This window comes from Equus caballus, chromosome 6 (genome assembly GCF_041296265.1).
Source record: "Equus caballus isolate H_3958 breed thoroughbred chromosome 6, TB-T2T, whole genome shotgun sequence".
NCBI lineage: Eukaryota > Metazoa > Chordata > Mammalia > Perissodactyla > Equidae > Equus > Equus caballus.
In genome coordinates this window covers 47,311,621-47,323,432 of record NC_091689.1, presented here as the reverse complement: position 1 = coordinate 47,323,432, position 11,812 = coordinate 47,311,621, and the positions used below count along the sequence as shown (strand labels likewise).

The 11,812-nt window shown below is 54.4% G+C and overlaps 1 protein-coding gene across 2 annotated transcripts in view; it reads right to left on the bottom strand.

Annotated features, from left to right (window-relative positions):
* Positions 1-4,299: 4,299 nt before the first annotated feature.
* The window catches only part of ENO2 (enolase 2), an 8,196-nt gene continuing 683 nt past the window's right edge, over positions 4,300-11,812 (bottom strand). The window contains exons 1-12 of one of the 2 annotated variants that reach the window (XM_070270907.1): positions 11,394-11,650; positions 10,796-10,895; positions 10,236-10,331; positions 10,026-10,084; positions 9,647-9,716; positions 9,045-9,178; positions 8,599-8,821; positions 7,318-7,515; positions 6,094-6,295; positions 5,711-5,819; positions 5,512-5,570; positions 4,300-5,202 (exon numbers count right to left, since the gene is read on the bottom strand). In XM_070270907.1, the coding sequence (XP_070127008.1) occupies positions 5,133-5,202; positions 5,512-5,570; positions 5,711-5,819; positions 6,094-6,295; positions 7,318-7,515; positions 8,599-8,821; positions 9,045-9,178; positions 9,647-9,716; positions 10,026-10,084; positions 10,236-10,331; positions 10,796-10,895; positions 11,394-11,567 (1,494 nt within the window). In that variant the 5' untranslated portion in view covers positions 11,568-11,650 and the 3' untranslated portion in view covers positions 4,300-5,132. Of the gene's footprint in view, positions 5,203-5,511; positions 5,571-5,710; positions 5,820-6,093; positions 6,296-7,317; positions 7,516-8,598; positions 8,822-9,044; positions 9,179-9,646; positions 9,717-10,025; positions 10,085-10,235; positions 10,332-10,795; positions 10,896-11,393; positions 11,651-11,812 lie in introns of those variants that run through there. The other variant, XM_001497578.7, reaches the window with a different exon arrangement.

Here is an 11,812-nt window from a genome sequence, read left to right as displayed (position 1 = left end):
CCGCCGCGCCGCTCGCCCCCGCGGCCCGGCCGGCCCTTCGCGCGGCTCTGCCCGCCGCCGCCCGCGCCCGCCCGGCGCAGCCCGCACTCGCGCGGCCCCGGCCCCCTAGGCGGCCTCCGCCCGCGGCCCCCGCCCTGCCCGGGCCGTCGTCCCCCGCGTCCCCTCCTAGCCCCTCCCCGAGGCCAGCGGTCCCCCTGAAACGGGTCCCGGCCCGAGGCCCCGGCCCGACGCGGGGCTGCGGGCTGGCTGGGCGGCGCGTCCGGCGACTCGCACAGGAAAGCGGACGGCGGAGGGAGGGAGCCTGGGAGAGGGGGATGGGAGAAGAGAGGAAGAGGGAGAAGGAGGGAGCGCGGAGGAACCGGGAGAGAGGGGCCAGGAGGGAGACGCAAGGGAGGGAGCGCGAGGCGAGCTGCGGGGGGGCGGTGGGGGAGAGGGGGAGCCGGAGAGGGGGCGGCGCTGCGCGAGTTGGCCGAGACCGAGGCCGGGGGGCCGGCGCGCGGGGAAGGGTTCGCCGAGGCGGAATGTGGGGAGCCCGCGGGCCTGGCGCCGGAGAGGGCTGGGTAGGAGGGGCTGTGGGTTTTCAGAGCAGATATAGGGGAGGCTGGGGAAGTGTGGGGGCAGAGTCTGTGGCAGAGGTGAGGTGGGAGGTTGTGGGTAAGTGGCAGAGATTGGGATAATGGGGTTAGATTGGAAAGATGGAGCTACATGGGGGCTTTTGGGGCCATGAGGTGTGTGCAAGGAGGCGAAAGAAGCTTGGGGTGACAGTGTCTGTGGCAGGCATGTAGCGGGGGAGGTTTGGGGGGCAGTTATGAGAGAATGGGATGGAAGTTTGGGGTCATAAGGAGGGGAAGAAACTGAAAGGATGGAGACGTATAGGAGAATGGGGTTTCTGGAAGAGTAAAGAGTTTGGGGGTGATTGGTGTTGGGAAAAGAATAGGCAATATAAGAATTTGGGGGCGATGAAACAAAGCTGAGGAGAGACAAATCCAGAGATGTCAGTGTGGAGAAAGAAGGGAAAACATGAGGAGCCTTAAGAAGGGATGAAGGAGGTGGGGCCAGATGCATATTCCAGGGGGAGGCTGGGGTTCTGAGTGGGCAAGGAGGGTGGAAGACACAGAGATGGCTGGATTCTGGGGGTGGGGGGTTTCCAAAGAGAGCTAAGGAGGGTTTTGGTTGGCAAGACAAGGTAGATAGAATGAGATGGGGGCAGCGTAAGCTGGGTAAAGAAGATTAGAGGAAAATGTAAGATGAACAAGGCCTTTGGTGGCAATATGGAGGAGGGAAGGTCAGTGCTGGGGAAGACAAGAGAGGAGATGGGAAGGAAAAACAGTAGAAGGAAATGATAAAAATGGGGAGGGCAAGCCCCAGTGTAGGTAAGGGATTAATTTATAGGAATGGGACGCCATTCTCAGGCCCTTCTGTCTGGTGGTGTCTCCATTTTACTTCTCAAATCTGTTTGAAGCCATCACTGATGGTACCTTGGGCCACAGGGAAGGGGCCAGGTGGGGATTAAGCTCAGTGTGGAGCCAAATCCCTGAGTGCCCTGGTTCCCCAAGCCCAATCATTCTAATGTGGAGACAATCCCCACCACAGTCTGCAGGCCTCTCCTTCTCCCCCCACTGCTCTCCAGGCAGCCTGTGACTCTGTCAGCCTGCCAGCCATTCTCAGTCTTCAGCCATGAAGCCAGCACCCCCACCAGTCCACCACCAGTGTCTTCTTCTGGGCTCTCTCTCTGGCCCCACACCAAGCAGCAACATCTCCAGGACAAAGGACACCAAGGAGGCACTGGGTGATTTTTGGCAGCTGAGATTGGGAAGGCCAGAGAATGGGAGGGAGGCAGGCTGGGAAACAGGAAGAGCTGGAGCTGGAGCCTGGATTGGAGCCCTCAATAGTTTTCCAGATTTAGGGTGGGGGTAGGGCATGTGTGGGGCCAGGTCAGCTAGAGGTCAAGGATGGGCCCTGAATGGCAGGATCCCCCCAGCCTTCCGGGAAGGAAGGAGGTTAGCTCTGTAGCAACTCAGATTTTGCCTCATATTTCCTTGAGCCAGGTTCTGCTGTGTTCTAGAAATACCCTAAAGCTCTAAATGGATTCTAAAGCACTGGGGAATCTGAGTAACAAGGCTTCCTAGGCCTAGGAAAGAATCAGTACTCTTTAGTCTCTTGAATTGGTTGGCACTCACTTTACCACCCCATGCCCACCTTCCTCATCCCTCAGGGCCTTCTAGAGACCAGGCCAGCTCCATCCCCCCGTGTCCCCCTCTCCTCCCCTTCTTCAATGCCTTAGGACAGCCCTGTTCCTTCTCCAAACCCCTAACTTTGTTCCAAGACTCTTCCCCTCCCTGGTGCATTTCCTCTCCTGCACTTTTCATTTCAGTCTCCCACTGGGCCCTGACCCAGGCCCTTCCCAAGTCTCTTCCAGGCTCAGCTCTTCTCCCTCATTTCTTTTGTGTGTATGTGTGTGTGTGTGTGTGTGGAAGATTGGATTGGCCCTGAGCTAACATCTGTTGCCAATGTTCCTCTTTTGCTTGAGGAAGGTGGTCCCTGAGCTAACATCCATGCCAGTCTTTCTCTACTTTGTATATGGGATGCCACCACAGCATGGCTTGATGAGCGGCGTGTAGGTCTGCTACATGCCCAGGATCCGAACCTACAAATCCCGAGGTCCCAGAAGCAGAACTTGTAAACTTAACCACTACACCGCTGGGCCCACCCCTCTCCCTCATTTCTTAACCACTAAGCGATGGGCTAGAATCACGGTGACATATCTGAGCCTAAAAGAAAAATTTAGACAGAGACAGGAATGGGATGGGAGGAGTCAGAATAGAAGCTAGGGTCTACTCCCTCCAATTCCTCCCCTACCTGAGGGCCAGGCTCACAGTTCAGCTTCAGAGAACATCACACACACACCCCACCATCCCTCACCCCAGCTCCCTCTTGGGCCCCAGCCCCCCACAAACCACTGGTCTCTAGGCAACGGCACAAAGGGAAAGTGGAGAGAGGGGGCCTGGGAGGCCCAGGCTGAGCTAGCTGTAACCCAATCCAACCCAGTACCTGAGGCGGGGCATGGCTGCCAGAGAAGGCAACCTAGCAAGCAGCAGGGAAAGGGCAGAGGTTAGGAAATGCGGCTCCAACCAGAATAGTCCTGGTCAGTCCAGGAGTTACTGAAGAAAGATGGATATAATGGACCCCAGAGAAAACTGAGAGGCACAGAGAAAAGTACGGTGTGCCCCAAGGGAAACACAAAGGGGTGCCAGGAGACATGGGAGAGAAGGGAAAGATGAGATGCCCACACTGAAATTAAGAGGCCAGAGAGGGGGCAAGAAACTCTTTGAACTGAAAATGGTTGAGGTGTCAGCGACACAGGAAGACAAGCAGAGAAATGGGTCCTGCCCCTAAAGAACTGGAATCTTTCTAGTCCTGGAGCTGGGCAGAATGGCAGAGGGAGCACAGGACCAGAACTCAGAGTAGAAACAGTGGGAGGCCCATAGAGGGCAACCTTTGAAATGCCTCCCTCCCCACCCCTAGCTGGGGGAGCAGTATGGTGTCCTGCAGACCCTTGACTCCCTCTAGTGGCCACAGTTCCCTATGTGCAGCCCCTATGGCTGGATTCTGCCCTGGTATCCAAGCACTGTGAGGGGGTTTCTCTCTCAGATGGTTCCTGGATTCCCATCTAAATGCTGGGGCTCTACCAGAGATGAAGAGTTATAATGGGTCTCCAGTTGCACACTGGCACCCTACTTGCAGGCTGACCCAGCCAGGGGGCCTTTTGAGTACTAGTTTGCTGGAAGACTCAGTCAGGCACTCCTCCATACCCCCCAGTACCTTCTTCCCTCCCCAGTTCCACATCTTGCAGGGGATGATGCCCATGCAGTGCTGTTCCATCTCAGAAGTGGCCAGAATTCTTTTCAAGAGGCCAGGATGGGAGCTGCTGCAGTCCACAGCTTTATACCTTCTTTGGTCAAGGTGCTTTGGGAATTGGAAAACACTTTGGACCCCTTTCCCCCAAAATGCACATATACACAAAATGTTTGATACTTTCAGGAATTCTTGGACCCTGGGTTAAGAATCCCTAATTCACCTGGGTCCTGGGGCCAGGCTTGATGCTGAGCAGGCAGAGGCAACGTGGTCCCCACCTGGCCAGGGTGGAGTAGGCAGTGCCATCATCCTGGCTATGTTTGTTCAGTTTCTTCCTCTTTTCATGCCTTCCCCAGCTCTGCTATCCAGTTTGACCAACTTCCAGGTGTTCCATCTTCTCTCCCCTCATATGGACTAGAGTAAGACTCCTCAGACACAATAATGTACTGTGATTCAGACTTTAATGGTGGTGCTCATTTCAACAGCACAGAGGTGGTGGCCACTGTGGAACATGGCACAGGGGAGTGAGACATTGTTATGGTGCAGCTGCAGGAAGAAGAGGGAAGCTAAGGCTGGGGGAGTTATCAGGGAAGAGCCGCCAGGCACACAGTCCCACCTCTGGACTGAGCCAGGCTTCAGGTAAGGGTTGGCACACACATAGGAACTGCCATCAAGGCCCTTTTCTGTTACCCTTCCCATTCCAGCAAGACCTCCTGCCCCAGGCAATCTGAGAATCTACAGCCACATGAAATACAGATGCATAGTCCCCTCCAGTCAGGCCAGTTTTTCGACCTGGAGTTACGGGGAAATGATTAGTTAATTAACCGGATGAATAAAAAATAAATAAATGAATGACTAATACACTAAAGTCTTAGGCTAGGCATGACCATGCAGCCAGCACCCCCCTCCACCTCAGCACTACGCAGTTCCCGGCTCATGTGTAACGTGGAACCAGTACAAAGCAAAAGTGACACGTGGCCCCTCTCCGAACATCTCAAAAACTAACCCTGATGCTCTAGTCACAGACCCTGATCGTTCTTCCATGGACCCCCTTATAATCCTCAGTCTCACAGCCAGTTTTTGAGGAGAGAATAGAAAGGAAAGAGAAGTGGAGAGTGTGGAACCCAGAGAGGGGGAGAGCAGAAACAGCAGGGGCTGGACAAGCCAAGGCGCAGCAGGTCAGCCGGGGTGTGTGGAGTGAAATATCACAGAGCAGGACAGGAAGAGGTTCCAGGAGGACAGGAGCAGGGTTCCAAGTCTCCAGGAAAATAGTGGGATCACAGCACGCTGGGATTGCGGAAATTATGTCCTGCAAAGCGAGCTTCATCCCCCAGCTCTTCTTCAATTCTGAGAGAGAGGAGCCAGAAAGGAAATGTCAGGGAAGCAGGAGGATCCACTTCTCTTCCCAGGAAGCCCACAGCCTCCAAGTCCCTCACTCCACCTGCTCCTGTGTCCTGGCCCAAGCATGGGCATTCCCTGGCTTCCCCACATGACCTGTGGGATCCATCAATCAGGCCATCAGTAAACTCATCTTTCAAAAACAACTATTTCTGGATATCTACTGTTCTCCAGGCCCTGGGCCCTGGAGACAGAACAGGGGGCAAACAGAGCTTTTAACCCTCTGGGCCCTAGGCTCCCAGTCCCAGGTTCCCTCACCTCATGAGCTGATTGTACTTAGCCAGACGCTCAGAACGGCACGGGGCACCAGTCTTGATCTGAAACATCCCAAAAGATCAGCAGCTCAGTGGCTGCCCCTTCATTTTTAAAACTTATACTCCCTTGAAATTCCCCTGATATCCTCAAACCCCTGGAAGGAGAGACCCACCAATTCCACAAAGATCTCCCTTGCACTCACCTGGCCTGTGCACAGCCCCACCACCAGGTCGGCAATGAATGTGTCCTCAGTTTCTCCTGAGCGATGACTCACCATGACCCCCCAGCCATTCTCCTGGGCCAGCTTGCACCTGTATCCATACACCAGCACTGACCCCCGGCCCCTCACAGTGGGCACTCTCTTCCCAGCCCCAACATTGGGTCTGTGTCACAAAACATCTGGAGGGAAGCTGTCTGGGAGGGGAACAGAGAATCAGGGGTGGAGGGAGCAGAACTAAGAGAGCTATGAAGGTGACTCCAGGTTCCCTGCTCTCCTCTCATCTGTGGGCAAGATTAGGCTGGGAGCACTTCCAAGAGGGGTCCTGCAGAAACAGGCTGAGTAGGAGAGGGCCAGAAGGCACTCACGCTTGGATGGCTTCAGTGACGGAACCAATCTGGTTGACCTTGAGCAGCAGACAGTTGCAGGCCTTTTCCTCCACTGCCCGCTCAATACGCTTTGGGTTGGTTACTGTCAGGTCATCGCCCACAATCTGGATCCCTACATTGGCTGTGAACTTCGACCAGGCAGCCCAATCATCCTGGTCAAATGGGTCCTCAATGGAAACCACTGCAGGGAGAGTGGTAAGGGGGCTGTTGATCCTCCTGTGGTCTATGTATCAGGCAGGAACAACCCCCTTTGATTCCCTGAAACGGACAGCTTCCCTGGCTAACTGAGCCTGCTCATCCTTGCTTCTCCTCACCCCCTCCAAATAAGCCTGCCCTGAGTCTTTTTTTTTTCTTCTTCTTCTTCCTCTCCCCAAAGCTCCCCAGTACATAGCTGTATATTCTAGCTGTAGGTCCTTCTAGTTGTGGCATGTGGGACGCCACCTCAGCATGGCTTGATGAGCACTGCCACGTCCGCACCCAGGATCCAAACTGGCGACACCCTGGGCCGCTGCAGCGGAGAGTGCAAACTTAACCACTTGGCCACGGGCTGGCCCCCCTTAACTGATTCTTATCTAGATTCTTTCATAAAACTTTTTTTTAAAAAAAGCATTTAGAACCTTTCTCACAATCGATCTTTGCATTTTCCTATTTTCATTACTAGGAAGCCCTTCCTCATTACTAATGGAAATCTTTCATTCTGGAATTTATGTCTATTTTTTTCTTGCTCTGTTTCAGGAAGATGGAAACCAACTGCCTCCATCCAGGGGTAAAAGCCCTCAAGAGTCTTGGAGAGAGAAATTCAGTCCCCCTCAGCCTTCTGTTTTATTCACACATCACTTCCAGCTCCACTGAGCATCCACAATTTTATCAATCAAAAATATTCAAATGTTCAGTCACCCTCTCACCATCCCTGGTTCCTTCCAAAGCCTTCCCCATGACCCCAGTAGCTTCAGAGCCCATGACTTTAAACGGGACCGGAAGCAGATAGAACAGATTGATCACAGGAACCTGAACATGTACACTACATACAAAGCCCAGGTCTGCAGGAGGCTCCTGCACCCCATCACGGGTTCTCAGGTTCTTCTTAGCTCCCCTCCACCCAACATCTGACTCAGTGCCCCAAAAAGTCCACAGTTGCCCCAACACATCCCTGCCTGCCCCCACCCCTCCCCCTGCCCTCTCGTCCATACCCCTTGCTCTCACCAGGATAGTCCCTGACAAAGTCCTGGTAGAGGGCCCCTAGCTGGTCCCCAGTGATATATCGGGAAGGATCAGCAGGAGACTTGAAGTCCAAGTCATATTTGCCATCACGATAAAACTCTGAGGCAGCGACATCCATGCCAATAACGATCTTTTCTGTGTAGCCAGCCTTGTCGATGGCTTCCTTCACCAGTTCCAAGGCTGGGGATGGAATACAGTGAGATTATCAGCAGGAATGGTGGGCAAGGAGGAATGAGGGACAGAAAGAAAATCAGAGCAGAGGTCGAGGACCTGCTGGGGAGACGTCTGGCTAAGGTTGTTGTTGGGGTTACCCCCATGTCTGGGAAGAGCAAGCCTTCTTCTAGGAAGGCAGAGGAATGGAATTCTGTTAATAATAGGGTTTTTTTAATAGTTATCATTTATTGAGGGCTAACTATGTCACCCAAGCATTTTATCTATACAGTCATGTGCTGCCTAACAATGTTTTGGTCAACGACAGACCACATATACAACAGTGGTCCCATAAGATTGTGCCTTATAGCTGAGATGTGTAGTAGGCAACATCATGTAAGTTTGTGTAAGTACACACTATGATGTTCACACAAAGACCAAATCGCCTAACTGCGCGTTTCTCAGAACATGTTCCATCATTAAATGACGCATGACTATATGATCTCATTTAATCCCCACAGTGATGCTATGAGGTAGATACTGTATTATTCCCCTTTTCCAGATAAGAGAGATGAAGCATTGAGAAGGTAAGTAAGAAAGATCACTAGCCAGTAACTCTTCAAGGTTCTATCCAGATAATTTGGCCTTAGAACCTTAACTTTTAATCACGACCTGTATTGTTTCTATTCACTAGAACAGTTTCTCCCAGGGCAGAGAAAAATAAGCGATCCTAGAGGCCTAAGAGGTTGGAGTGGGAATCGGGTAGATTTGGAATGGATCCCTGGAGTTTGGTGTGTCTCATCAAACTGTGAATCCTATGGAGTAAAGGCCGGGATGGCTCAGCCCACAGGTCACCTAGACCAGCATTCCAAGGGGCTCCAGTGAGAATGTACAGTTGCTAACAGAGCTGGCTGGGCAGATGAAGACTGTCCTCGCAGGCCTACTTGTGAATTTGGCAGTCCCTCTGCAACCCACTCCAAGAACCCGTACCTCTTGGAGTTAGCTCAAGGACCATCCACCAACACTCCTTAGGATTTAGTGAAGTGTGTGGTCCTTCCTGATGCCCCAGGATGGAGTGAGACTTAGAGTTGGGAATGGGGCTCCTGGCCTCACCTTCACTGTTCTCCAGGATATTGGGGGCAAAGCCACCTTCATCTCCCACATTGGTGGCATCCTTGCCATACTTGTCCTTGATGACCCCCTTGAGTGTGTGGTAGACCTCCGCCCCAAGTCGCATGGCATCCCGAAAGCTCTCAGCACCCACTGGGAGGATCATAAACTCCTGCATGGCCAGCTTGTTCCCAGCATGAGAGCCACCATTGATCACGTTGAAGGCCTGGGAGCCACAGGACAGAAAAGTCACAGAGCACTTCCCTTTTTGTCCCTAGGAGTGTTAACCCAAGATCTCAAACTTCCCCCAGCTTCCCAGAGTCAGGGTCTCAGGTCCCCATCCTTTCTCTTTAGCTGTCCCCACTCACTTTTCTCTCATCAACCTCACAAGGTTTCATGCTCCCCCACCCCACCCCTGGGAGAGGCACAGGCGTGGCAGGTAGGCTCACCGGCACAGGCAGGATAAGGTCTGAGTTCCCAGCCAGTTGAGCAATGTGGCGATATAGGGGCAATTCCCGCTCAGCTGCCCCTGCCTTACACACGGCCAGGGACACACCCAGGATGGCATTGGCCCCAAACTTGGCTAGGAGATTAGAGACAAAGGCACTGAGCAAAAATGTCCCTTCCTCTTCTAGCCCTTGCCTCCACCTATATTCCCCAAAAGGAGCCAGTAAAGGAGACCTCCTCCTCCCTCTCCACTCCTGCAACATTTCATCCATCCTCTCCTGAAAATAGCAGGGAAAGGGGATAGGGAGAGAGGAGGTGATTGCATAGGGCAGTGAGCTGCACCTATTTTTAAACATCTCTGAGACCACAGAGCATCTCCTGCCAACTCCCACCTTTTTATGCTGCAAAGTTCTTTCTGTCTAATGTCACTCCCTCCCACCGCAGTTAAACTCATCTTCTCTTGCTCTGGCTTTGGGAGGAAGATGGAAGAAGGGCTAGTCCTCTGACAGTCCTTCCTAAGGAAGCCTCCACAGCGCTGGCTCCTTCAGGTCTGTCTGCTCCACATGTTCCTACCCTCACACCTCCCCACTTTCTCCCTGCTTACATTTGTTCTCAGTCCCATCCAACTCCAACATCAGGTTGTCCAGCTTCTCCTGCTCCACCACAGAGAAACCCTGTGGGCAGAGCCGCCATCACCCAGGGCCAGGACGGAGGCTGGACCCTAAGGTGGAGCCTGCCCCCCTCCATACACAGGCTCCCATCCAGCCAGGGTCCAACCAGGTTCCTGTGACAGCAGCCTATCTGGAATAGGGGACATGAACCCCCACGGGAGCAGGGGTCAGTAAGGCGTCTTCTCCCCACCCTTCCCTTGGTAACCATGATCCCCAAGAGGTGGGCCTCTCTCCCTCTTCTTCTTCCTCCCCTAATCCAGGATTCCTTCCAGGACCCTGGTCCTGCCACCCCCAGCAAAGAGCGGGCCTCACTGAGCTGATGAGGGCTGGTGCGATGGTGGTGTTGATGTGGTCCACTGCCTTCAAGACACCTGGGGAGAGGCAGAGAGGCCAGACTGGGTCATGCCAGGAGGGGCCAGAAGGAAAAGGGGGAAAGGCTGCAGGAAGAGGGTTGGGGACTGGTGTGAGACAGGAATATCAAATTGAGCGGTGAGAGAGCCTGGAAAAGAGAAAGGGCCTTACCTTTGCCTAAGTAACGCTGTTTGTCCCCATCTCTCAGCTCCAGGGCCTCATAGATCCCAGTGGAGGCTCCACTGGGCACTGCAGCCCGGAAGAGACCTGGGAGAGGAACACGAACTGAGAAGGGAGGGAGAAGGACGCCACAGGGACCAGGGATTCCTTCAGCCTTCCAGCTCTAAACTCCAGCCTGCCACATCCAATCCTCTCCCACACTGCTCCCTCATACACACAGACACACACATGCACACACACAGAGGCAGATGTACAAGCAGTGGCCTCCTCATCCACCCCACTGAGGTCCCACATGCACAAGTAGGAACCCACAGAAATGAAGCTCTGCAGGCAGCACACACATGCACACACACACAGGTGCACACACAGACGTGCAGAGGCAGGGCATGTCTCATACACTAAACCAGAACGCAGAGACCTGCCTCTCCAGGCTCCCTTGGACAAGGAGGATCCAACCCCCACAATGCAGGCTTTTGAGCCTGGCCCAGCACCCCATCCCCACTGGGAATCAAGCATGGCGGTAGTGAGAAGGCCCCGGCCCTGCTCATTACCTTTGGCAGTGCAGAGATCCACCTCCACCGTGGGATTCCCACGGGAGTCCAGGATCTCCCGGGCCCAGATCTTCTCTATGGACATGATGGCTGGGATCTCCTTGGGTGGAAGGGAAGGAGGCAGAACGATAAGAGGCTTAGAAGGGTGGAGCCTGAGATCAGTGGGAGGGGCCAGAGGCTGGGCGGGATGGGAAAGAGGTTACTGCAGTGGGTAGGGGGTGGGGAGGAGCTGGCTGCAGTTGTCGGCTGTAGAAGGGATCCCCCCCACCCCCAACATGGGGAGAGGAGAAGGTCAATGCAGTGAGGAAGGGGAGGTCACTGCAGTGGGGGGCGGGGTAAGATCAAACGACGAGATAGGAGGACACCGCAGTGAGGAGCGGAGGGGCGCGGCAGTGGTTCCCTCGTCCCCTCAGCAGCTTCGGCAGCCAGCCGGCTGGTGGGGTTCCCCCAGATCTCTTCAGAGCAGAATGGCTTCCAGGCTTGCATTTCTTCTTGGAGCCGAGACGAAGATGGGTCGTCCGGGCAGCTGGGGCTCTCCTCCAGAGCCCCCATCCCAACCCCTTAACACCTCAGCCCCTAGTCTCTTTCCCAAACCTACATCCTTCCTCTTCCCGAGAGAGGTACAGTAGAGAAGTCTGGAGAGAGGGTCCTGCGGAAGGCCGGCAGTCCCTGGGGTTGCAGGGGGGAGGGAGGAGGAGGAGAGACCCGGGGCAGAGGCAATGCTGGGCTCGTTCTCCCCGCTGCCCCTAGACAAATTCTCCCCTCCTCCCATCCCTCCCCCTAGCACGGAGAGAAGCAGTGTAAAAGGAGAGGGGCGAGGTGGGGGAGGAGTGGAAGAGAGAGTCGTCTAGAGGAAGTCTGGGGATGCTGAGGTAGGGTGAGAGAAGATATTTCCCCAGATGCAAAGCCAACGGACGTGCCAGGATAAAAATGCACAGCCCGGGGAGACCCCAAACTCAACAGCGACAGAACTGGAGGCGGAGAGGGGCATGGGGAGTGGGGCAGGTTAAAGGTGGA